This window comes from Mauremys mutica, chromosome 18, assembly GCF_020497125.1.
Source record: "Mauremys mutica isolate MM-2020 ecotype Southern chromosome 18, ASM2049712v1, whole genome shotgun sequence".
NCBI lineage: Eukaryota > Metazoa > Chordata > Testudines > Geoemydidae > Mauremys > Mauremys mutica.
The window spans coordinates 15,885,613-15,910,981 of record NC_059089.1 but is presented as its reverse complement, the minus strand read 5'-3'; the positions used below and the strand labels follow the sequence as shown (position 1 = coordinate 15,910,981).

Genomic DNA, 25,369 nt, shown 5'->3' with positions numbered 1-25,369 from the left:
CTGTGGCTCTTTGGCAATGTACATTGGTAAATTCTGGTTCCTTCTCAGGCTCAGGTTGGCCACCCCTGTACTAGAATTAAACACTCACCCTCTCTCCACTCCACTTCAGTCCCTTCTGTTCCAGCACACTGCTGCTGGCACTAGTTGCATGTCAGATGACTATGCTGTTAAGGGCACTGGTGACTGCTTATGCATTCCAGGAGATTGCGTGCATGGCAGATTTGTGCATAAGAACTGAGTAGGGGCAGGGGAACAACTGGAGAGACACTTTATGGAGGTGATCATGGCAAACACTAGCAGCTTAACATAAACCTAATGCTGCAAAAGCACAGCTGTGCTAGTGTTGTATCTGCATGTATTTGCAGATTACAAAATAGAAATTGCTGCAGTGATTCCTGTTTGCCTCTGAAGGCAAGGAGCGGGGGTGGGTTCTCACCCATATCCCTGAAGAGGATGCTGAAGGTATAACGTGTACACTCCTTGCTAGGGTGACCATATAGCAAGTGTGAAAAATTGAGACACAAAAGCCCCCAATATCGGATGGTCCTGATAATACTGGGATGTCTGATCACCCTGCCTCCTGCACACGTAGAAAAGAATCCCAGCAATGCCCTTGATGCAAGCCCACTGCTGTGACTTTAGAAACAGTTTGCATCCTTCATTGCTTAGTGAAGCTTGGAGTGATTAATTTAGCAAGCCTGATCAGATAGAAACTGCCTAACTATCATTGTTCCTGTTATCCCCATCTCCTCTGTAATAACTGTCAGGAATTATCATAGGAAGAAGAGAGCCTTCCAGCTCTCCTAACTGTTTTATGGAGGCTGTGAATTCCACTGGTCAGGGATTATCTGCTAGGGGGAAGCCTGGATCAGCTATTTGACACTGATCTGCTGACATGCCAGAGGTGTTTGTCTATCTTTAGCGTACAAGTTGAATATGGGGCCCCATCTGTGTCCTTTACAACTGTCATATGACTGTCTGCAGACTAGGAACACGGTGGGCATATCTCTAATGTCACTGTGGTTCAGGTTTTCATTTTTTTTTTTTTTTTAGAGACTCAGGAATGATCCTGGGTTGACCTGGGACCAAAATTGACTGGTTGGGTGTTTGTCTGACTTTAACCTTAAATGTAGTGGCCAAGTGTGTGTAGCTACATATAGGGTTTAAAACTAAATGCTGTATCTTGATTTAAAAGCATCTGAGTGGGGCTAGCTTCCATAGGTTTAAGAAATATTGGAATAAATTTGGCTTAACATGTTCCCTTTGAAATATTTTCATTGAGAACCTGCCTTACAAATTAATGTTAGGTGGTAATTGTAGGACTTGTTAAAGGGTCTGACATCTGGGAGTCCAGAACTGAGGTCTATTTCAATAATAGCCAGCCACTGTTTGCAGAGAGAATAACTAGCATTATAATCCAAAAGGGAGGTGAAGTAGAGAACGTGACTAGACTGAGTTACTTGGTGCTGGTCACTGTTGGCTCTTGTAATTTGTGCAAGGCAACTAGCAAGTGTGGTGTAGAGCGGGAACCGACTGACCTAAATTATTGCTCTGTGCAGGCTGGCTAGCTCTGTGCCCATGTGCAGGGCAGGCCATGTGCTATTTCCTCATGCTGGAGTGAGTTGAGGGGTGAGAGCCAAAGTTCCCTATCTTTTGCCAGTTGCTTGGGCTAGTTTCCCATCTCGATGTACGCGCTCTGTCTTGGCTGCTGTCCTATAAGAAACCTTTGCTGTTCAATCTGCATCTCCCAGGGACCTTGTACAATTCAGGTCTACCTAAGTGTATAGCTGCAGGGTGGCTAAACCAGTTCATGCTGGCATCATAGCAGCTTTTATTACTAACACTGTCCATGGGAGATGGACTTCAGTTTGGTAACAGGCTCTTGCTGGCTGGGATTGGTTATTCCCAGTGGTGGTTTTCCTTTTCATGCACTGGGGGAGGAAGAAAACTCTGCTTTTAACTAAAAGCTTGGATTGGGAGGGGGAAAATCTGATTGAGGTTCTATGATCCTCTTGCTGTCCTAGTGCTTCTATTTGAATCTCAGAGGCACTAAGCAATTCTAATCTATGGCATAGGGTGTTGTATATTACTACAGGTCTGACACTTAACTAGCTAGATATCAGTTGCATAGGTATGAGTAATCTGGTCTATGTGACTGACTTGTGAAGACGTGTGCCTGGAATCAGTTTGGCCTCTCCTTCCTGCCCTCCATTTGCTACACACAAACACACACCTGATTGGTACAGTTCCATGCTGATCACTTCCTGGGTAAAGATGAGCCCAGTTTGGAGGGGAACTTTTCTTGATGCTGCATGTGCGTCCCACTGTCTGTCTAGCTAACTGATTAGTGTTACATAAAGGGGGTGTCTTGAAGAAGAAAGATGGGGTAAACAGATCTGAATGAACAAGGAACTGAGATTGTTTTGATGTCCTCAAAACAGAAAATTGTGAAAGCTGGAGACAAGGACCTGGATGGGCAGCTGGACTTTGAGGAGTTTGTTCACTATCTCCAAGATCATGAGAAAAAACTGAGGCTGGTCTTCAAGAGCTTGGATAAAAAGAATGATGGTGAGGCTCTTTCTAATAGTCCTAGAGGATCAGTGGCCTCTGCAGGTCAACCTGAAGCCTCTTTGGGTAAATGGTCTCTGGGCTCACTGGCTTCTATCTTTGCAGGCCGTATCGATGCCCAGGAGATCATGCAATCCCTCCGGGATCTGGGAGTCAAGATCTCTGAACAGCAGGCTGAGAAGATCCTCAAGAGGTGAGTTTTCAGCTGGCTTCTACACCTCAGCTTCTACATAGGAGAGAAGGAAATGTAAAGAGTGATCTTATCTCCTCTTCCCTCCCTGTATACACTCTCTAATGACTGCAGCTCTCCCTCCTCAGACCTGTCGCTTCTCACTGCATTTTTTAATCTTCTGTGTATTGAAAACTATAATGCACTGTGGAGGCTGAAGAACTGCCACCCATTTGCTCAGTCTGCTTGAATCAAATGGGGGCAGGGGGTAATAAAGAGCAAGAACATTGGTCAAATAGAATGAATAAGAACAGTGACTTGTGATGCTAGATCAGACCGCTGGGCTATAAAGATGGTATTCTGTCTCCAGCATGGCTACCATCTGATACTTCCAGGGAGGTGGGAATTCCATCTATGCACAATCCTCTTCTAGGTTCTGAGGAGTTCAGTGCCCCCTTCCTCATTCCATAGAATGAATGGAGAAGAATGCTTGTAGCCCTCAGCCCAAGATCTCAGAGCCTTGCAGTTAAAGATCCTTCACTAGCCTACTGTGGAGAAAGGCATGCACTTGATCATACTGGCATCCCATGTGCCTCTACCGTGTCACCCACAGCTTGCTGCTCTGGAGAGGGACAGTTTACTTACTATACTGAAATGCTTAGCACTATGCATGTGGCACTAACACTGTAACAATCACTTATTTGTCCTGTTTTTCCTCTTTCCTTTGCCATCCTCCCCTCTGTCTGTTTGCCTGTCTGTCAGAATAAGGACAGGTCATTTCTGGGGTCCTGTCACCTAGTAAGTACCTGTGTAACTTTAGTCTCTGCCAGTTCCTTATCTTCTCTGCAGTGCCAGAGTTTTTGTTTTATTTTTTTGTTTTGTTCTAACCATGGTGGGAGAGGGGGCACAACAAATCCTTTGGTGGGGCTAGTGGGGAGGGAAAAAATGAGGCATATTTCCCCTACTGTCTGCATGGCTTGGGAGGAGAGGATTCCCTAGCAGTGTCTTGTGCTTTCAACCCTTGTAACACTTTCCAGTAGTTGCCCTGTCAAGGTTTCTACTTTGGGGGTGAGGGGGAGGAGCCCTGAATAACCAAGGGGGAGGTGAGGAGGAGTTTCTCCTTCAGTGGGGCCATGCACCCATCTCCTGTTCATTTCTTTGTAATACACTTTTTTTGCAGCATGGATAAAAATGGAACTATGACAATTGACTGGAACGAGTGGCGAGACTATCACCTGCTGCACCCGGTGGAGAACATTCCTGAGATCATCCTGTACTGGAAGCACTCAACGGTAAAAGAAATAAAAATTCCTCCGCCAAAGCAGACCTGATCCTTCCCCAATTTCTTGATAAGAGTGCCACTTCCCAGTAGCACGTACCAAGTCCCCATCATTCTCTTCTTGGTTCAGTAGCTGCCTTCTAGCTCTAGAAGCTTGGTCACTTCCTGCTTCTTCTTTTTTTTTTAATATATCCTTGGCATAGCTTCTGAAGTCCCTGGCACAGGTGACAACTGGACCTTCTGAGGGAGGGGAGAGCGAGCGAGCAGGTTGATTTGGATCACAGCTCTGAGAGCTCAGACCAGTTCCTGCTAGTTCAGGACCTGCCAATACCAGGAACTGATAAGACAGGCACCAGCCCTTCCTTGATATATTTATTCAGTGCTTTTTATAATGTGTAATGAGAGCAGACTGGCTGAGCGCCAGAAGGTTCCAAAAGCGACATACCTTTTTCCACACCCCACTGCCCTTGGTTAGTCACTTTGATCATTAAAGTTAGGCATTCTGTATTGGGGCAGCCCAAAGGGTTGACAAGTCCCCAGCCTCCTGAACTGGAGTCATTAAAATGTGAAGGGTCCCCATGTCCTATCAAATCATGAATGGTATGGAGGTAGTATCATTTATCTCTCACATAACCCCATGTTCTTGTGTTAGCTGATGAAATTAATAGGCAGCAGATTTAAAACAAACAAAAGGAAATACTACTTCATGCAACACAGTCAGCCTGTGAAACTCGTTGCCATGGGATGTTGTGAAGGCCAAAAGTTATAAGTGAGTTTAAAAAAAAGAATTAGATAAGTTCATGAAGGATAGGTCTATCAATGGCTGTTAGCCAGAATGGTCAGGGACTCAACCCCGTGCTCTGAGTGTCCTTAAACCTCCAAATGCCAGAAGCTGGGAGTGGATGACAGGGGTTGGGTCTTTTGAAATTGCCCTATTTGTTCATTCCTTCTGCAGCATCTGGCACCAACCCCTGTCAGATACTATCAGACTGGTCTGACCCAGTATGGCTATTGTTACATGGTGATTTGTATGTTCTCTGGCACTGCCAGTTCCTTTATTGTGTGTGGTCAAACATATCAGCTACGATTTGCAAACAAACTGGGAATTTGAATATTAAGCTCATGTTCAGTGCTTTACAGCTATTTATTTAAGAACTCAAGCCAAGGGAAGTTGTAGGTAACTGATAGCGGGACCTCTGAGGACGTGACAAGAAGCTACCTACCTAACTCTATCCTTCCAAGCACTTCTCAACACCTTGTTCCTTCCTTTGCAGATCTTTGATGTGGGAGAAAATCTGACAGTCCCTGATGAGTTCACAGTGGAAGAGAGGCAGACAGGCATGTGGTGGAGACATCTGGTCGCGGGTGGAGGTGCAGGTGCAGTGTCCAGAACCTGCACGGCTCCACTGGACCGGCTGAAAGTGCTCATGCAGGTAGGGCAAAAAACAAGGATAACTTTGTTTTATCAAGGTGCACATGCTGCTTCCCTTAATGCACTGGTCCAATTAAATGGATCCTAGCAGCAGACCTGAAACACTGTCCAGACAAGTGACTGATTCTGGTTGGACTCAGTCTTATTACTTCCACATTGGTGTGTGGCCACTTTTAGGTCTGTACCAAATATTTCTAGCCATGTAAAAGCCATTCTTGACCTGTTAGTTGTCACAATGATATGAAAACTTTAGGAGCTGAGCAGATAAGAGAACCATCACTGGTCCTAGCTAGACCACCTTGTACCTGACAGCCGTGGGAAACTTACTTCCATGGAACTGGTTCAAGAGGAGTCACTGATTTGAGAACCGGCCCTTGGAAATGACTGAGTTGACTTGTTGGCAGGTCTCCTGGCTCCAGGTTCACAGGGCAGAGATAAGTGTAATCAATGTTAGAAAGCAGAGTTACGCAGCAGGGATTTTGGACTTTGCTTAGGCAGGCAATTAGCAGTGACTATCCCTGTCTTTTAGCTAAGAAGCCTCTTCTACCTGTACCGGAGCTCATGGCGGAGTGTCTGTGCAAGAATGCTTCCTCCCCTTCCTGCTGTGATGGGCTGGGGCTCAGGTGGATTAATCAGTTAACTGATAGAATCATGGAACATTAGGGTTAGAAGGGACCTCAGGAGGTCATATAGTCCAACCCCCTACTCAAAGCAGGACCAATCCCCAGATTTTTACCCCAGTTCCCCAAATGGCCCCCTCAAGGATTGAACTCACAACCCTGGGTTTTAGCAGGCCAATGCTCAAACCACTGACTTAAAACCCAAAAATGCCTCCCCCCCCTTTTTTTTTTAATAAATGTAATCTGGGAAGGGTTAAAGCTCCCTAAATCTCTGGGTAGATAAGAAATGCCCTTTGCCCTAATTACAGGCAGCTGTGGCAATCAGGACTAGCAGCAATCCGAATTCTCCCCTCTTCCTCCCTGCCAGGTCCATGCCTCCCGCAGTAACAACATGTGCATCGTTGGTGGCTTTACCCATATGATCCGAGAAGGTGGGCCCAAGTCGCTGTGGCGGGGGAATGGCATCAACGTCCTGAAGATTGCGCCAGAGTCTGCCATCAAATTCATGGCTTATGAGCAGGTAAGGGAAAGGTCATATTGAAGCCTGGACCCAAGGCCATGTGGGAGCTGGAGAAGCCTTTTCATCCAAGTGACTGCCCCAACTAGAGCCATGTAACAGATGGTAACCCATCGGTCACGGTATAAATGTATGGTGCCTCTAGGAAGACTGAGGGCAGGCAGAGGGCATGAACTCTATGCCCATGCCTGGCAAGCTCCTCTCTCCAATGGTGGGTACAGTGCCTTTCACACCTCACCCCCTGGCAGAGCTGGAGAAATGGGTAGCATGAAGTCACAGTGAAGTGATGGAGTGCATGGCTGGAACAGAGGTGGTATTCACACTTCCCTCTCCAGCCTGTGGCAGACCCAGCAAGTGAAAAGGGAGGTAGCTTGTGGACCATGCTGAGGAGGGAAGGTGTTATGTGGTCCAGCCAGTCAAACTGTTTTCACTGCGAGAAGCCCCCTTTTATTATAATATTTCTTTGTTTCTACAGATCAAACGGTTCATTGGCACTGACCAGGAAATGCTGGGAATTCATGAGCGGCTAGTGGCTGGTTCTCTGGCAGGGGTCATTGCTCAGAGCAGCATCTACCCAATGGAGGTGAGGCTAGTGGATGGCATCCTACTCCATGACATAGGGGAGAGGATGGGGAGTCATTAGGTGGAGAAATTGAGGTTTGGTAATGTGAACTGAATGCCAGCTGTGAGGTGAATTATGTTGGGTGCTAGAGGCAGCTTTTGTACTGGATGTCCAAGGGCATTGTCTGGTAACGGCGCTCTAGTAATGCACGAAATGGAGTTGCTGACACTCCCTGTGATGATGTGCTCCCTTCATGGGATTACTGTGACCTGTTCCTGCTCCCAGTGCTGTTGTAGGCATTCACAGAGTGCATGCTCTTGTGCCGTGTTAGGTTCTGAAGACCCGAATGGCCTTGCGGAAGACAGGACAGTATTCAGGCATGCTGGACTGCGCCAAGAACATCCTCTCCAAGGAAGGAATGGCTGCCTTCTACAAAGGCTACATCCCCAACATGCTAGGAATCATTCCGTATGCTGGTATTGACCTGGCAGTCTATGAGGTACGGCGCCTGCCTGGCTTCTGTGGGGCTGGGATATCTCACTTTCGGGACAAGCAGGGAGAGGTCGTGCATGTCACTAATATAGGAGTATAAAACCTTCCTGGCTAAATTCTGCACATGCCCCTTGAGATTAACACAAATGGCCTCGGGGAGGAGGTATGATTCTAGCACAAGCCTTGTGGCAATCTATGGCCCTGCCCTTTGGATGAGGGAGTTGCTGCAGCAAAGCTGCTAACTAGCATCTTTCACAGATGCTACATGGGTGGCGGCAGCAGCAGCTGCTCAAGAAAATCTGACAAGCTAGGATCTTGTCTTCTGCAGTTATTTCTAGTTGACGTTGCATAGATCTCCACAAGCCTCCAACCCCAGCTTCTCTCCTTGTGTGGGCCAGTCTCTTGATGCTCCATGCCCTGCCCTTCTCAGCTAACACCTGACCTATTTCTTCTAGACATTAAAGAATACCTGGTTACAACGCTATGCTGTGAACAGTGCTGACCCCGGAGTGTTTGTTCTCCTGGCTTGTGGCACCATCTCCAGCACCTGTGGGCAGCTGGCCAGTTATCCCCTGGCTCTTGTGAGAACCCGCATGCAGGCTCAAGGTAAGAACTGTTCTGGAATTCCAGAGGAGAGTCTGGACTGCTGCTATGTGCGCAGTGAGTATGGAACTCACTGTGTGTATCAGTGGAGGTCTGGAAGGTCTTGCAAAATTAAGGCATATTTTAATTTTTCTGTGCAGCTGAACTCTAGGATATCTGTAGGTCAAGGATCAAGAACGATGTGAACTTTGTGCCATTCTTGGCACTTGGACCCAGAGCCTCTATAACCAAGCCATTTTTTCATTGTCTTTACCTGTGTGCTCTAGTCAGCCCTTGAGCTGGTGTGTGGGGAAATGGCAGGCGCATGAGGCATGGCCTCGTTCTGCTGCCTAATCTCTCACTCATGTAACTATATGGTCAGTGTAGTTCAAGCGTCTGTGCTCGTATGAGTGCAATAAACAAATCTAACACATGCCTTTGAGATGGGCATTTTCTTACAACATACCTTAATCCATGCTCTACTATTTCTTGTGGTTTCTGTTGTAGCTTCAGTGGAGGGAGCTCCAGAGGTGACAATGAGGGGACTCTTCAAACACATTCTAAAGACAGAGGGAGCATTTGGCCTCTATCGGGGTCTGGCCCCGAACTTCATGAAGGTGATCCCAGCCGTAAGCATCAGCTACGTGGTTTATGAGAACTTGAAGATGACCCTGGGGGTGCAGTCACGGTGACCAGGAGACACCAAGGATTCTGAACTCTGAAATCTTGGGCTGTAATCCTGGGGTGTATAGCCATCTCTCATTCTGTGAATGTGTCGACACTAAGCTGACTAAGCAAAGCTGTGAAAATCCAGTTGTGTGTGTGTCAGGATGTGGAGGATTTGGTGTCCTTTGCCATCTTGCTACTCAAGAGCTCTGCTTAAACCATCAAGTGGTCCTTCAAGCATACAGGGGACCAATTGGGAGACCAGGGGATCAACTCCTGGTTGTGTCTCAAGCTGCAAGTTTGAGGCCAGTTTCCAGCAGCCTAGTAGAGCGGGGATCTTACATGTAGAAACAGAGCTGCTGGCCTGGAGATATGTAGCAACTTTTGACATGCTGAAGGAGCTTCTTTTTCCATTCAGTTTAACCTCCTACCTGTTTAAAATTGTACAAACTTTGTGTTGGTGCTGCCACCACAGACTTATTTATTATGTTTACATGTATTTCTTTTGGTAGGAGACAGTCATGTTCTGCTTCCAAGACTCTGACATGAAATGTAACTTTAAACTGTACCAGTTTTGGGGGCTGGTGAGCAGTGGTTCTTCCACTCAGGCTGAAGGTTACTTAGGCCAGCCTGGTGGAGAATTAGGATTATTTATTTTTATAGGTCAGATCAAATCTCTCTCATAAACCTGTTAACAAAATGCACTTACTAACAGAAGCAGCAGACTAGAGTCTGCTCGCCTGCATTGCTGCATGCTAGATGGGTTTGTCGTTCATGCCCAGCAGAGGTTTGGAAAGGGGAAAACTAGAGAGCCCTGAATGGACTGTTGCCTTGATGCACGGCTTCACTGAATAACTGACCGTACTCTGCTACTCTTGTCCATCTCTGTAGCTGGGCTTCTGGCACAGCACGGGAGAAGGCTCTGCAGCCTGCATGGTACTCTGAACAAGGTTCTGCTTGGTGCCAAGGGGGGACAACTGACCTTTTCCAAACCCTGCAGCTAAGCTGCTATTTATCCCTCTTTAGATCTCTTTGTAGACTGGAGTTAGGGTTTGCATTTGAGGGCTAATGAATCCCCAGGCTAGGAGTAATGTTGTGGGAAGGGATGTTAGCTGACATTGGGAGGAAGTTGGGTTCGTCGGGGGTTTGAAGACGACTGCTTGCTTTTTCTCCCAGAAGGTGCTTTTCATAGGTGGCAGGGAAGGGAATGGCTTTAAAATTTCTCTGACTGTATTATGGGCTATTTCAGTCTATAGGATCAGGCTTCTGGGGCCCAGGAGATCTTCCTCCAACTTTTGATTTGGGGCGAAATGGACCAGTGTCACATTCCACTCATGTCATACTGCTTAAATCATATTTATTTTGTATTTATTTGAACAGAATTATGTAAACTATTTTTATAGGCTTGTTTAAATATTGTTACTGTCCTTGTATTTCTCCTAATTTAAAGTTCTGTATTATTTTCATTTGCACCTTTACCATCACACAGCTCAGTAGCAGGGGAAGACACTGAGGTCACTAGTGTTCTCTTCCCCTAAAGCTTGAGCTGCTCTTTTTATATCTGGGCTGGTTACTGAAGGGCCTCAGTCAGTCAAGAGAAATTCCCTGTAGCAATAAGCCATAGAAGGGAGGGGAACTGATTAGCTAGGAAACAGTCCACTGGGACAAGGGATGCGGAATGGTGTATTTTGAGGCTTGCCTTGCTGTGGAATCGCCTCGCATGTGTGTGACAGGATTTCCTGCGGATGGCTCAAGCTGGGGAAATGGAAGGTCTGTGTATGTTGATGTCTCAACGGCTAATTGAGAGAGGGTTGATTGGAATTTTTGTAGGGGAGGTAAAAAATCTCAGGGATTTAAAAATAAGACAAGTTGCCAGTTTCCAGAAATGTGGAAGGAAACTTGCACTTGGACACAATCTGCTGCAGTTCTGTTTGAAGGCAATTGGGCAGACCTGCTGCTGAGTCCCAGTGCTCCTCACGCACACGTGCACTATGGAGAAGTTTGTGGGAATGGGAAGGGCTTCGTTAGGCACTCCTGGCAGCTGCTCTGGGTGTGACGGGCTTTGGCAGTATGGGGAACCTTCAGTCCACAGGTACTCTCCTTGCTGTCTGTTCTTGCCAGACGGAAATCTAACTTTGTACCTGGATTAGTGACATGATTTTTTTCCCCACCTCTCCCTTTGAGACCAACTATTAATTCTGCAGTGACTCCTTCCTACCAGTGTGGCCTAATGGGAATATTCCGAATACAAAAATCAATGCAAAATGTGACTGTCTTTGTAGCTGTAACTGGAGGTTGTCAGAATACAAATCTAACCAATGAGATTCCTCATGGAGGGAACAGTCTGCTAATAAAGGTCTATCAAAGCTACCATGTGCCTGCCTTTCTCTGAGTGCACTACTGGTGCTGTGTGAGTGACTGTGGCCAATTTTTTCCTAAAACCCCTTTTCTTCACTGAGAGTAATTGACAGCAAGGCTGTCAGAGCAGAATCCCCTTTGAATCCTAATTCAATGGAACACCTGAGTATAACCAGAACTAAATGTTTACTGTGGCAATGAGAATGAGTCAGGCATATCTCATTACCAACCTACTGTCTGTGTGGTGGTGAATCCCAGTTCTCATTTTGTTCAATAGCTGGATCTTTTTTCTGCATAGAGGATCTGTAGTTTCTTGTCTTTAGTCTGACTGCACCCTCGAGGTATCGGCACTTGGGTTTTAAAAGGCATTGTCCTGATGTGCTTTTTACAGCACCCATTAACAATGAAGTGCTCTATGTGCATACCCTGGCAGACCATTCAAGTACGGTAGCTAGTGCAGAACATAGCCACCCACTTGCTTAGTAAAATTAATCATGGGGACCATTTTACACTAGTCCTCCAAGGACCACACTGGCTCCCTATGTACTTCCAGATGTTCAAGGAATTTCTATTCATTTGTAAAACCTTAGTAAGGTTGTATCCTAAGTATTTGAGAAACTACCTTTTGCAGTTGCAATCAGCTGAGGCACTTGAGTTAGCATTCCCTAGATTGGATCCTCTAGTCTAAAGGCTGGTGGCAATTACCAGTGGAGGGTGTTACTGAGTTAGTGGTCTACTGTTGGGCACTCAGAGCCAGACTATGACCTTTGGGGCATGGTGCTAAGCCAGCCTGTCACCGTCTGGTAGAGGTGTGTTTTTAATTGTGGGGCTGGCCCTGTCCCTGGTCCCTGAGATCATGAGGAGCACATCTGAGAAATTAAAAACCTCTACAACTCCATTTTCACTATAGGAACCACTCATGACACCTATTCTCCCTCTCCCTATTGAGAGAAATGAAGGAACAAAACTGATTGAAATCGCAGTGCTCACTAAATACCTACCCAACCTATAACTAGGCGGGATTAGCTCCGGGGAGAGGGGATTTACTTTCTACTCCATTTCTTCCTTGCATTTCTTATGATCTTCCTCCTCTTTGAGATGAAACAGGTTAGTTTAAGGGTTTAAGCACTGGACTGGAACTAAGCCAATCTGAGTTCCATTCCTGGCTTTGTCACAGGTGAGTCACCCCATGGTGAGTCACTTAATCTGTACATTTTAGTTCGCTCAAGGACAATAAAACTTCCCCACCTCATAGGGCTGTGACATTACATTAATGAACTGATGTGAGGTGCTCACGTGAGGCCGCCCAGGGGTTCTCTGGGAAAGCCTGTAATAAAGTGCTCTACAGCAGGGACACTGCTACTTGATCATTTCTGGTTTTGGTATGCTGGAGTTACTGGGAATCAGGCTGCTCGTGACATCCCATCTATCGAAACAATTCCATTTCTGAATGATGGAACCCCCACTGATGTAGGCTCCTAGAGATCTGACATGGTCACTGTTTTTGCTAACATAGTGATCAGCCAGTTTCCCTTGCCCATTCTACTAGGACTTTTAAATGGGCAAACATCCTTTGGAGCTGGGATTCTAATTCACATCTGCAAGTTTTAGAAAGGAATTTCCTCATAGGAACAGATAACTAATTCTGGTAGCCAAGTTTGTGACAAGGTAAGCTTCAATTTTACACTTCAGCCTGATGTACACTATCCAGCTGTTTTAAAGGAAAACAGAAATGAGGCTTTCCCCTGTGTATTACATCAGCTGTGTCTTCCAGCAGTTATTGGTACAGTAACTTTTAGTAGTAGTACAGGAGTGCCCTCTTCTGGTGATCACAACATTGAGTGGTATCAATGCATTTCCACAGTGGAGAACTGAATGTTAAAACTGCCTTCTGTTTCCCATTTGGTGCTGTTGAACCACCAGTGTAAAACTCGGTGCTTTGAGCCAGCAGTGAAGAAATGTCCAAGTTTCGTGCTGGTTTGCAACCATGGTTACTGCCATTTGTGCAGCATGTGGAAGGTTGGCCTATTAACTGTCTATTTGCAAATAACTAGGCAAATCAAAACTAGCTGTGATCTCTCCTCACTAAACCCTGATCTATCTAGTAGAGCAACTCCCCTGATTGATGATGCATCAACAATACACAACAGAAATAATGACAACTTTTATTTGCTGCAGAGGTTAAGTGGTCAGTCGCTGATGTCCAGCTGTGCTAGCTTCAGAGTTATCCTAGTACTGTAGCTGGGGTCTCCTTGCCTGGGGAATCATTTGTTTGGTTTCTTTCATTTGGCATAGCTCCTTCTGAGAAAAATATGCAGTGAATACAATTAATGTCAGTATGGCACCAAAAGGAGAGAATTCTCCAGAGCGAGAGGATCACTTTCTTTTCTTTTGTGTTTTTGCTCAGCAATAAATTAGCCCGCCAAAGGAACTAAGTCTCCCTGTTGGGAGAAACTGGGCCTGTGTTAATTGTGTGCTTTACCCATGGTTAATACTGTTACTGTAGCTGTAACATCTCGTACACCATTCCCTGGATTCTGCTGATCTATGATCATACAACTTTTTTTTTTTTTTTGGCTGGGTGGGATTAGAACTGCAGCTAATAGTTCATCTAAATCTGTAATATAAAGTAGGAACTATATGTAACAACAGTAATGCTACGCTATGACCTGTACATTAAGCATGCCCTAAATTGAGTATGGGAAAACTAGATGAATTAAAATGGGTGAAATCCTTTTTAGAAGCTCAAGGAATTAGGTAAAAAGTTGTACTCTTAAGAGGTACTGAAGTTAAATCCTCTGTCAACACACTTATTTAACTGTTAATATTGATACATTTTCAATCTAGGGTAACATTTTAAAATGTGTTTTGCTTGTCACAACTTCTGCTCTGCTCACTTGCATTTCTTTCAGCCTGGCCTAGAAAAATCAAAAGTCATTCCTAGTTTTGGCATAGTCACTTTCACTTTTAAATTCTTAGGGCTGCAAAGGTTTTGGGTCTCAGACTCTACAGGGGAATCTTTCTTTCTTTGAAAGCACCTGTGTTCATCAGAACTTTGCAAGAACAAGACTGACCTGGACTATTCCTATTGGTTTTTCTAAAACTTCTGATTTTTACCAGAACTCAAATTTGGTCCAAATGTAGGGTTGTCCCTTTAAGTTTGCAGCAACCCATAATTAGCTTGTTGGGAACAAGTAGCTACCTCCACAGGTGATTGCAAATTGGCTTATAGGGAGAGCTGGCTGCTCAAAGGGGAAAGAAGAAGCAAATCTAGACAGGCTTCTGGTTGTCTGACTGTTCTTTCTAGAATTCTGTTCAATTTAGTAGTGGTAATTGTTTCAAAGCTTTACTTTCAGTAGTTTGTTTTCCTTTGACCTTAATTGTCATATGAAAGTGTGGGAGATTCCCCATGAGAAATTCCTTTGTTACTCTGGTGTGGAAGTACTCAAATTCTCTCTGGGACTAGGCTTTCTCTACTAACCTCTAAGTGGTGAGCTGCCTAATGAGACCACCTGAAGCTGGATTCAAGTACTAATTAGGAACAGACATTTCTGAAGAAGCAGAGGAGATGGCACCTGATGGTATATGGTAAGAGTTATCCCTGCACCACCATTTTGTCTGGAAAAGAATATATGCCTGCCAGGACTATAAAATTACCTAGAGACCTTAGTAGTTTGGACATAAGCCTCTGAACCTGGTGTGTGTATAAACTGAAACAGGAAAAGGGTCTGGCTCTACTGTCTTGAGCTATGTTCTTATCAAATCTTTCAAATTCCAGCACCCTTGAGCTATTTCTTGTGTGGGAGACCTCCTAGAAAAACCCAAACTTTTATAGGAAGTGGGGCTGGTCATTCAGTAGGGACAGGGAGTGCTCTTCCTTTGGAGCCTGTACTGAAGGAATGCTTTGGAATACAAATGGGGGCAGGAGGGTGGATGATGTGCTGTTGAAGAGTTTTGTCTTTCAGCTGACACTTTCTGCCAGATCCAGAGTGAGATCTGTAGCTTTTAGCTAAATTCTGGACTGAACAACTTTTTCTGGCTACATTAGCTCCTGTAGGGTCAGGTAGCTTTGGCAGTCTTCATTTATGTCCTAAATGGGGGGGGGGTTCAAATTTTTGGGGCTCAGGATGCATTTGTAAATGTCTATGGCCTATTGTGACCTAATAAATAGTCCGGGGGTGGAGGCCCTGGGACTGAGCCATAACTAGACATTTTAGGGCCTGGGGTGAGCAAGCACCCTGATTTTTTCCAGTTATTTCCCTCCCCTGACAGGCTGGGTGGCCTGCTGAGGAGAGTAAGGTGGAGGTGGCACTCTCTCCGAGCCCTGCCATGCGGGGCTGGCCTGACAGAGCTTCCCTCATGGCTTTGTACCCTGGGTGGCTGCCCCACTGGTCCCACCCGGGTTACGGCCCTGCCCTGGGGTGGTTTTGGTCGGATCCTGCCCGGCGCTCACCCCACAGTGGCAGCTCCTGTGATGTGAGGCTGGCTGGGCTTGGCTCTCCACTTCGAGTATTGCAACCTCTGGGCTTACAGTGCTGTTTAGGTTTGATCCCTCCTGACTGGACCAAAGTTGTGTGAGTGGACTTGTGACCTGCCTCATGGGGTTGCAGTGCCACTCACTTAAATGTGGCCTACCCAGACTCCTGGGCCAAACCTGAGTGGTGCTGGGACCCCAGAGCTTGCAGTGCCTGGAGCAGGGAGGCGAGCCCAGCCAACCCTGTAGGACAGGAGCTGCCATGTGACCCTTTAAAACATTCTGGTGACCCAATTTTGGGTTCTGACTCATGGGTTGAGGAAACCCTGTTCTAAACTGCTGTGTGCTGTTAGCAGTTGCCATGTTCCTCCCCACAGATGGCTGCATTTTAGTGATAAGTGAGTTGTTCCTTGAATGTGTGGCTTATAAATTATTCTGATATGAATGATACTATAAATGTAAGATATTATAAATAATGGAACGGTGGGTCTGTGGGTATATTCTTTTTGTATTTAATTCCTGTTCTGAGGGCGGGGGGGAGGTGGTGATTGGGTTTGATCTTTACAAACCACACATTTTTAGTGCATTGTTCTGTGACTATGCGTGTCCATCACATGAAGATTTGTTTTCTGGGAGTAAAACTTTCAGAAGCACCCAAGTCCCATTTTCAAAAGTGATTTAGACACTTAAGAATCTAAATCCCATTGATGTTTCCAAGGACATTTAGGCTCTTAAGTGCCTAGGTCACTTTTAAAAATGGGACTTGGGTGCTTTTGAAATTTTCCCCTGGACTATACATTGCGGTGATCTAAGACTATTCATTTTTTATAAAACTCCTTGTAGCTGAGGCTGGCCCCTTTTGTTCCCTCCCAGCTCCTGAGGGTTACAATATGGTTGCATTTGAAGAAGTGGGTTTTTACCCACAAGCTTATGCCCAAATAAATCTGTTTGTCTTTAAGGTGCCACCAAACTCCTCATTGTCTTTGTGGATACAGACTAACATGACACCCCTCTGAATATTGTTGTGTGGCATTTAAGATGGGGCCAAGGATGTTTACTGATCCATAATGAGAACTTTACCTTCTGCCATGGTGCATAAATTATTTCCTCTTCATGAAGACCCAGACATTTAGCATGGTCTCTGAATTCCTCCAACTGAGTTTTACTCATGTTTTGGTTCCGGGCTGTTTTAAAAAGGAAGAAATTGCAGCATTAAATATTAGAGAGCAATTCAGTAGGCTCTCGATGAATATAATTAGTTTAGGCATATGATTTCCATGTTCCTTACCTACCTTCCCTGTTTCTTCATTCTCTCTGTTTGACACACTTAACCAGGTTGTCCTAGTAAGAGATTCTCTCTCCTCTCCATTCATGTCACTTTATCTGTGCTGTGACTGTTAACCCCCACAGGGTATGTATTTATAACACACTTGTAAAGTTGCACTTCTCTAGTGGCTGGTTCATATAGAGGATAACAGTATACTATTGCTGCTAGCTAATGGTGGTGCTCCTTTAGCTCGTGTAGCGTAGGGCATAATGCTTAATACATAATTGCTTCAATGCACCAGAGCTGTGTGGTATATATTTACTGACAAATGAATCCTCTGATCTTTTGTGTTTATCTTAATTGAAAATACATATTATGGTTTTATAGAAATATCAGTTTTACAAGGCACCTAATAATCCCTTTGTTAAAATGTGTGCTTCCCACATTTAGCCTAGAACTCTTTATCTGCAGCTCTTCTGTCACTGGTGCTCTACTTGCTGAGCGGTGAATCGGAAGTGAACTTCCAAAGCTACTTAAACCCACCATCAGAGCCTCATTTGGGCTAATATGGCTGGAGAGCCTGAATGCAGCTCAGAGGGGCATGACTGTTACTGGCTTGGTGGGTGTAATCCCATTCTTAGATGCTCAAGTGCGGGAGAGTGGGAAGAACAACTCACACTTTTCTCCTCAGCTTGGGCATGTGGTGCTCCCCCTCCTCCTTGTTCTGGTGCAGTGGGGGTTCTGTCTGTTGTGAAATACTTTAACTGCTGCCCATTCTTCATGGTCCTGAAGGACACAGAACTAGAACAATGGGCACTTCAGCCTGCTTGCCATGCGACCCGACCCAGACCTACCAGCTGGGGAAGCCCTGTCCTTGGTGGTCCCTGGTGATTTCATTCCCCTTTCATGGAGGCAGGCTTGTGGCTCACCTGGCCCTCCCTACTACAGAGCTTTTTATGAAGGGAAAGGCCCACACACACACTCCCAGATTTCTGACAACTTGGCTTAGTAAATTGCTGGACTGAATCCCAGCCATGTCCCGGGGTTGCATAGGCTCTGGGTGAGTTTTTCCTCTCAGCACTGCTTCTCCTTCTGAGGTGCCTCCCTCCCCTGCCGGCTACAGAGAGAAGGCATGGGGTTAAGGGCCTGTCCCTCCTGTTCCATCCTCCCTGCCCGCCTTGTCTGGGTGCTTGGCCGTCTATGTGGGCACTAGATTGCAGTTTCCCCTCTCACAGCTCAGTCAGCCCAGAGCCCCACTCCCTCAGACAGGATTGAGAACACAGGCACCATCTCAGCAGCTGACTCTAGGCAGTGGTTCTTCAGCCCGTCCCTCCCATTCCCCTGAACCACCCCATCAGAAAAGGAGCCAGGCAGGACTGGAGAGGCTGGCTTCAGTGGCTAGTGACGCCCCCCTCTGTTACGGGAGCACAAAGTGTCCAACTCTCACAATATTTGGTATTTGTGTTTCTTGTGAATATTGCCCTTGTGGTGATTTGGCTGCCATCTTCCATTACTCTCAGTAGGATGGAGACCATAGGCTTCTCTCAGTCAAGATGGCTGCCATTCCCCTTTAGTTTCTGTATGTGGAATTGAGGCTGCCCTGTCAAGATTGTTACCATATCTTCTTATTTTCACTGAGATTGAAGCCGGGCTGCACACTAGGAAGGTGGCCACTCTAAGGAATCTAGGATTGGGCAAGTGGGCAGGAGGTGGAAAGAGACTGAGGAGGGGGTGCAGAGAGGGAGAGAGAATGTGTGTGTGAAAAGGACACAGGTGGGGGAGACAGAAAGAGGGAAACAGACAGGGGAGGTCAATATAAGGATGAGAATGGGACAGAAGATGGAGATAGCATGGGGGGAGAATGTGGGTGGGACAGAAAGGGAAATGGGCGGAGATGGAGAGGGATAGCATGGCATCTCCTCTCACCCCAAGCGATAGGATCTGAGGTAAGTGGAGTTCACTTCTAAACAGCTGTTGGTGTACACAGTGTGGTGGGAGAAAATAGCATCTTAGCTGCACATTTTTGCTTTAGGATCGGTACCCCAAATCAGGATTTGTAGCCCAAGGAAACCCATTGTACACTAAAGAGCCCCAGGCGATGGATTCCATTTGTTCACCTCATGGGCTGACAGGACGTCTCCTAAGGTAAAAGTTCTAGGTCACTGGCAGCCAGCAGAGGGCCGTCTTGTGCCAGCACTGCTGAGGTGTCCAGAATGTTCCGCAGTGCTCGGCTGAACCCTTCCCTTCCCTTCCTGAACGCAGTCAACTAAGGTGCTCCCAAGTGACAGCCCCAGTCTGGTCCAAGCACCAAATTACACTTGGGCATTGCTCTCTAACGCCCCATATCCTTCACTTGTTCGCCAGTGTCACTTCTGTTAATTATAAAGGCACCGGCTGTAAGCGGTGGTTGGGACTGCCATTATTGTCTGTGCTTGCGAGTTCCCTGTGACCCGCTGAGGAACAGATATTACAAAAAGTGCTGGGGGTCCTTAGGCAGTTCTCTGACTGTTCTGGAGCAGCGTGGCCCTCTTTGGAAAGTGCTGGGACTTTTTTCCTTATGTAGTTGCTTCTGAGCTGGAAGGAGTAAAGAGAAGTTCTACCTTGTGGAGTAGTAGAGTGATCTGGTTGGTGAGGGGGCTTTATAAGTTTCAGTATTGCCAACCCCAAGTGTGAAAAAATAATGAATTAGGCCACTTGAAATCATGAAATTGGCTTACAATCACGTGCTTTTACAAAACCAATACATTTTGATTTTTTATTGGAATTCTGGTTTTTGAAACTGCAGGGTGCACTTGGGTCATATTTTCAAGCTTTTCTTTGCAATTATGATGGCTACAAACTTTTTTTTAAATGAAAGCTGCAATTTTTATGTATTCCTGTAACTCCAGGAGCTGGGGCTTCAAGAAAACTGCCAAATATCATGAGCGCTGGCAACACTGAAAATTCTGATGTAGTTTTATTATATGGGGGTGAAGCTTCATTTAGGGATCTGGGGCAAAAATCTGTCTGGGGATTGGTCCTGCTTTGAGCAGGGGGTTGGACTAGATGACCTCCTGAGGTCCCTTCAAACCCTGATATTCTATGATTCTGTACCCTCTCCCCCACTTAAAATTAACAGGAGGGAGGGATAGCTGAGTGGTTTGAGCATTGGCCTGCTAAAGCCAGGGTTGTGAGTTCAATCCTTGAGGGGGCTTAGGGATATGGGGCAAAAATTAGTACTTGGTCCTGCTAGTGAAGGCAGGGGGCTGGACTCAATGACCTTTCAAGGTCCCTTCCAGTTCTAGGAGATAGGTATATCTCCATATATTTATATTTATTCTTCATACCCCCCGATCACAGCTTCAAGTTATTTTATAATGGGGTTTGCATACCATAAAGATACAATCCTGTGTAGTTCTTTTCTTCCTTATGCAGCTGGTATTGAATAAGGAAAATTTCTTCTGAACTGCTGTTCATGAGCTTCCCCATGGTGCGCTGGTTCTTGGCTTCGCGAGAACACAATCAGGAGTTGAGGAGTGGGTAGTAAGAATATTAAATTCAACCCAATTCTGTGTAACAAGACCCAGTATAAACCTGCAAGAATTGCTAATATTGGACAGTGAGTTTATTGGTCTGATTATAGATGAATACATGTTTTGCTACCATCTGCTCAGGGATCTGATCACGTGTAGAAAAGTCCTATCCTGGTGTCGCTTCTTCTGTAGGGCCCAGTCCAACTCCCAGCAGTTCAATACAAGTTACAGGCCTTTAGTTTTTTGGTCTTCTTTTAGATAATGGCCTGGGATTTTAAGGAGCCAAAGATGCCTGGCTCTCATCCTAACATGGATGTATGCAACTGGCTCATGATTGATTCCTTGGTGTGTTCAGCCATAAATGGTTGTGCATGGCTCTCTGACTGCTATCTTATCTCTCTGAGAATGGTGCAAAGAACTGCCCCAATGAGGAGAGGATCATTCCAAGGGGGAATCTGTCCCTCAGGTTCTCGGTGGGTTCAGTCACCTGATTCCCCCCTGTACTGAGGCTTCAAATGTGCAATGAGATGCATCCAAGAAACTAATATATAAACTCCTGACCGCCCACCCCCATCCACTTGCCCTCCTCTATGTTTAGATAATGATGTCTCTGTATGCTCTGCTTCCCTCTTGGCAGCAGATTCTTACCATACTTGATCAGTGTGGCATTATTGATAGAGACTTCAAGGTAAGCTGAGTTGCTTGAGAGACATTTGTCCCTGCTAAAGAGAGAGAGAGAGAGAGAGGGTGAACAGGCTATAACTAGAGAGGTGAGGTTAAGGATTCTGCTGTCTTGAGATACTTGGAGGAAAATTCTACCATTAGAGTAGAGAGAGTAGTTTTTAAGGTCAGAAGGTACCATTATTAGATCGCCTAGCCTTACCTCCTGTATAACACCAGTCAGAGAATTTCACCCAGTTACCCCTGCATTGAGCCTGGTAACTTGTTTGACAAAAGTATATTTTTTTAGATAGGTGTCCAGTCTTGACATGAAGACATCAAGATATGGGGAGTCCACCATTTCCCTTGGTAGTTTGTTCCACGGGGTAATCACCCTCACTTTGTTTAAAAAAAAAAAGGGGGGGGGGAGGGGCTTATTACTAATTTGAATTTCCTGGCTTTGACTTCCAGCCACTGGTTCTTGTTATACCCTTCTCTGATAGATTAAAGATTCCTTTAGTGCCTAGTATTTTCTCCCCAGGAAGGTACTTATATTAATTGATGGGAGCTACATGCCTTCACATAGCGTCTAGTGTCTGTGTGTATTACATACTGGTGTATTGTGCGGTACATTGGTACACTTATACAAAGTATAAATACTGCAGGGAACTCAGGATATGCACAGCTTCTTCGACCTCCTCTGTCTCTCATATGTGAAACAGAAGAGAGTTTAGTGCCAGACTGATGGCCTCTGTCTATCCACAGGTCAGGGTGAGCACAAGCAATTGAGGAGGGTTGGGCAAACATGAAGAGGTCCTGCCAGGACCATGATAGAACCTGCTGCTTGGAGAGGAGGGATTCAGTCTGCAGAGGCCAGCACAGAGCAAGGCAGAGATGGGGGCTGCAATGCATGGCTTGTGGTACAGCCCAATGCTTATAGGTAAGTTTTCACCGTCCATGAACATTCATGGTCTGGCATATACAGCATAAGCAGGCAGCCTTTGTGTTGCAGGGGACAGTCTGATACATTAATATGGATGCAGGCTACCTAGCGAGAGACTGATTAGGAGAGCAAGAAAGAATCCAACCTGGCTGCAAGGACCATGGGAGAGGTCAGAAAAACCAAGGGAAAGAAGAAAAAAACCCCCAAAACCAATAGATTTCAAGGCTAGAAGGGACCATTGAGATCATCTAGTTTGACTTGCTGTGTAACACAAGCCATACAACTTCCCTCAAATAATAAGATGGTGGAACTAAATTAAACTCTTGTAGTGCTGTTAGTAGGAGGCTTAGTCAGACATGAGCTAGTGAGGGGGGAGACAGAGACATACAAATCACTGGGGAAAAATTTCATAGAGAAACTTTTATCAAACGTTCCCTTGTTCCCTCTTTGTTCAGGTGATGCTAATTGAAACCTTGTGCTGAAAAGTCTATGGAGTAAGGGGGGAAATTATGGTATAAAAATAAGATAGGTGCACAGATGGACAAAGGGAAGAGGAGGAGGCATTGAAGAGTGAACAGTCTTACACTGTGATATGCTGGTTGATGAGTAACTCCTGCTCCTGCTCAGTAGGGTTCACATCAAGATAACCGTTATCTATCTGCACCATTTCCAGCAGGTGAAAGGGGAACTGTGAAGCACCAGCTATGTAGAACCATTTCCCCAGGAGCTGTGAAGATAGAGGGGGCAGGGGAGGAGACTAGAATAAGGGACTCTTTTATGAAGTTCCAAGAGGGAAAATGAATGGCTTGTCTGTACAGTGACAAGTCTTGCTCTCGCATTCTGCAGTAGTACTGCACTTTGCTCCTGTCAAGGTCTCACTAAAACTAGCAAGAGTAGCCAAAAAGAGAGAGAGAAACAGAATTCTTTACGGTGGATAGAAATATTGAATGTGTTGATTTTTCTAAGGTGGCTTTTGGTTTCTGTTTTTTTCCCCTTTCACCCTTCTGTCACTTTTAAATGGTCAGTGAAGTCACATTGTGGGATTTGTTTTGCATTAAAACTTTAATTTATTTTGGAAACTTTTCAAGATTTTGAAATATAATCCCAGGGGAATTTGGTGGGGGAAAAAGAGAACGGGGCTATTACAAAACCCAACGGGGCTGAACATATTTATGAATATGTCACAACATATATGGATACTTTCCCATTTTGCATCAGGTCTACTACCAGCTAATATTCACTATTTATATAGTGACATAATATAGTACTTAAGTACTTACAGTAGTGGTATATTTTGGTGGCAAATGTACTTGAATTCAGTGTTTGCTAGGTAGGGAAGTATTCTCCACGTTTTACAAATGGAGAAACGGAGGCATGGAAGATGCATAAATAGTTTGTTGTAGAGACAAGAGAATCCAGGTTTCCTGATTCCTAATCCTGTACTTTAACCTTTTTATCTTGGGTTTTATATTTGAGAGAGTATTATATTGTGATGGAAACTGTGTGTGCTTCACCAATATAAGACCCAAATATCTTAGTGGATGGTTCCCACTGCCTAGTTCCTTCCTGGTCATTGCATGTAATTGGAGTGTAATCACCAGAAGAAGAAAGACCCACTTCAGGGCTTTTCTTACCTTGGATGCTGTAGTGTTGTCTGGGATTTGTGGAAGCAGGAGTTCACAGTGCAGGGGCATAGTGCTGAGGAGATGCGCTAAGCTGAGAACCGTAACAATGCAGGCTAGTGCCATGGCTTCTCTTCAAGGGAGATGAGAGAGTGTGGGATGAATCCCTCTCACTGCAATGTCTCAACTTGGGAATCTGTGTATAGAGATTTCTGTGCAACTGTTGAATTGTCCAGTTGTCAGGGCAAATCTGCTAGGTGCATGTATCAGAGACAGACTGCGTAACATTTGTGTGGAGATGAAGCAATGATGTACCTTTCCAGGAAATTGCTCAGATAAAAGCTGCACCGTTTGCACTGCAGTCAGAGCTTTAATTTGGCATGAACACTGACTTTGAGCTAACGCATGTGACGTGCTACTGTAAGATGGTTCTCTGAAAGGTACCTCTGAGGGTCTTTGGCTGCACTGCAAAAAGGACGTTGGTATCATGCATTGCAACAGCGAGTGGGCCCCATTACGTGCACCCAGGGTGCGATAGGCTGAACCCTGGCAGGGCTGGAACTACAGTTCTGTGTCATTGCCCTCGCATGTGGCTGACTGGGATTTCCTCCAAAGCACTGAAAGGCAGTGACCCAGCACCTGGTTTGCATTTTCTACCCCTTGCATATTCCATCCGTGCAGGGTTCTTTTCATCTGTAACCTGCCTGATCCTGCAGTCCTTCCTCGCCCTGCTCATGGAGTCAGTGGGAGTGAAACGCGCACACATGCTGCAGGATGAGGCCATTGGATTATACCAACCCAACCAGTTCAAAGCTGCAATATATAAAAATTAAAAACCTTATTAACTGAGAGATTCTATAATGACTCGTCCCCCCATTTTAGTCCTTCCATGAAATCCAGGGGGTCAGTCTGTAGTGGCTCTGGTGATGAGTAGGACAGCAATGCAGTATAAACACAGGATGCATCTCTGGCTGTGTGTATTGGAAGGGATGCGTAATCAAATCAAAGCTCTGCAGCAAACATTTTTGCAACTGGACGTCTATTGGCTATTTGACACTGATTTCCCATCCTGCTCCTCCATTTTCTTCCCATTGCTAAATCGCTACCTGGATGTAGGACAAAGTGAAACCTTCAAAGCCAAAGAAAACTCTGCTGTCCATAATGAAGTCCTGGTTAGAAGTTGTGGGGTTTGTGAAATTTCTGGTGACAAAGTTTTGAGTTCTCAGTTCTCTGGGGGGTAAGGAAACTGAGGCACACAGGGACTGATACTTACCCAAAGTCAAACAGTAAGTCTGTAGGAGAGGCAGGAATAGTCATAAGCACTAGGTCTCCTGATGTCTTGTCTGGTGCCTTGGAATGTTATCCAGGGTTTTATATTTGAGAGATCTTTGTGATGTAAATTCTGGGAGCTGTGCACCCTGTACATCTGATATGAACACATTAGTGAACTGTCTTCTCCGTACAGTTCTTGTCCAGCCTTTGCTTGGATCTGGGGTGTAACTGCCAGAAGAAGAAGTGGGTATTCACCCACGAAAGCTCATGCTGCAAAACATCTGTCTATAAGGTGCCACAGGATTCTTTGCTGCTTGCCAGAAGAAGCATGACCCTACATAGAGCTTTTCCTACCTTCAATGCTGTGGTGTTAT

The 25,369-nt window shown here is 45.5% G+C and overlaps 2 protein-coding genes and 1 long non-coding RNA gene across 4 annotated transcripts in view; 2 read left to right on the top strand and 1 right to left on the bottom strand.

Moving 5' to 3' along the window:
• The window catches only part of SLC25A25 (solute carrier family 25 member 25), a 34,791-nt gene extending 23,534 nt beyond the window's left edge, over positions 1 to 11,257 (top strand). For both annotated transcript variants that reach the window (XM_044992787.1, XM_044992788.1), the window contains exons 2-10: positions 2,442 to 2,568; positions 2,674 to 2,761; positions 3,918 to 4,029; positions 5,291 to 5,449; positions 6,436 to 6,588; positions 7,061 to 7,168; positions 7,479 to 7,646; positions 8,095 to 8,245; positions 8,729 to 11,257. In XM_044992787.1, coding sequence (XP_044848722.1) covers positions 2,442 to 2,568; positions 2,674 to 2,761; positions 3,918 to 4,029; positions 5,291 to 5,449; positions 6,436 to 6,588; positions 7,061 to 7,168; positions 7,479 to 7,646; positions 8,095 to 8,245; positions 8,729 to 8,913 — 1,251 coding nt within the window. In that variant the 3' untranslated portion in view covers positions 8,914 to 11,257. The remainder of the gene's footprint in view (positions 1 to 2,441; positions 2,569 to 2,673; positions 2,762 to 3,917; positions 4,030 to 5,290; positions 5,450 to 6,435; positions 6,589 to 7,060; positions 7,169 to 7,478; positions 7,647 to 8,094; positions 8,246 to 8,728) is intronic.
• A 2,139-nt stretch (positions 11,258 to 13,396) lies between these two features.
• LOC123352514 (alpha-1-acid glycoprotein 1-like) lies at positions 13,397 to 24,934 on the bottom strand. Its single transcript, XM_044992756.1, has 6 exons — positions 23,736 to 24,934; positions 22,686 to 22,828; positions 21,147 to 21,220; positions 20,358 to 20,471; positions 16,800 to 16,903; positions 13,397 to 13,546 (listed from the first exon to the last, which is right to left on the bottom strand). The coding sequence occupies exons 1-6, from the start codon at positions 23,847 to 23,849 to the stop codon at positions 13,475 to 13,477; spliced, it is 621 nt and encodes a 206-aa protein (XP_044848691.1). The 5' UTR covers positions 23,850 to 24,934; the 3' UTR covers positions 13,397 to 13,474.
• Positions 20,364 to 25,369, top strand: part of LOC123352516 — a 60,902-nt gene continuing 55,896 nt past the window's right edge. Inside the window, exon 1 of the long non-coding RNA XR_006574198.1 lies at positions 20,364 to 22,098. This is a non-coding gene — a long non-coding RNA (uncharacterized LOC123352516). The remainder of the gene's footprint in view (positions 22,099 to 25,369) is intronic.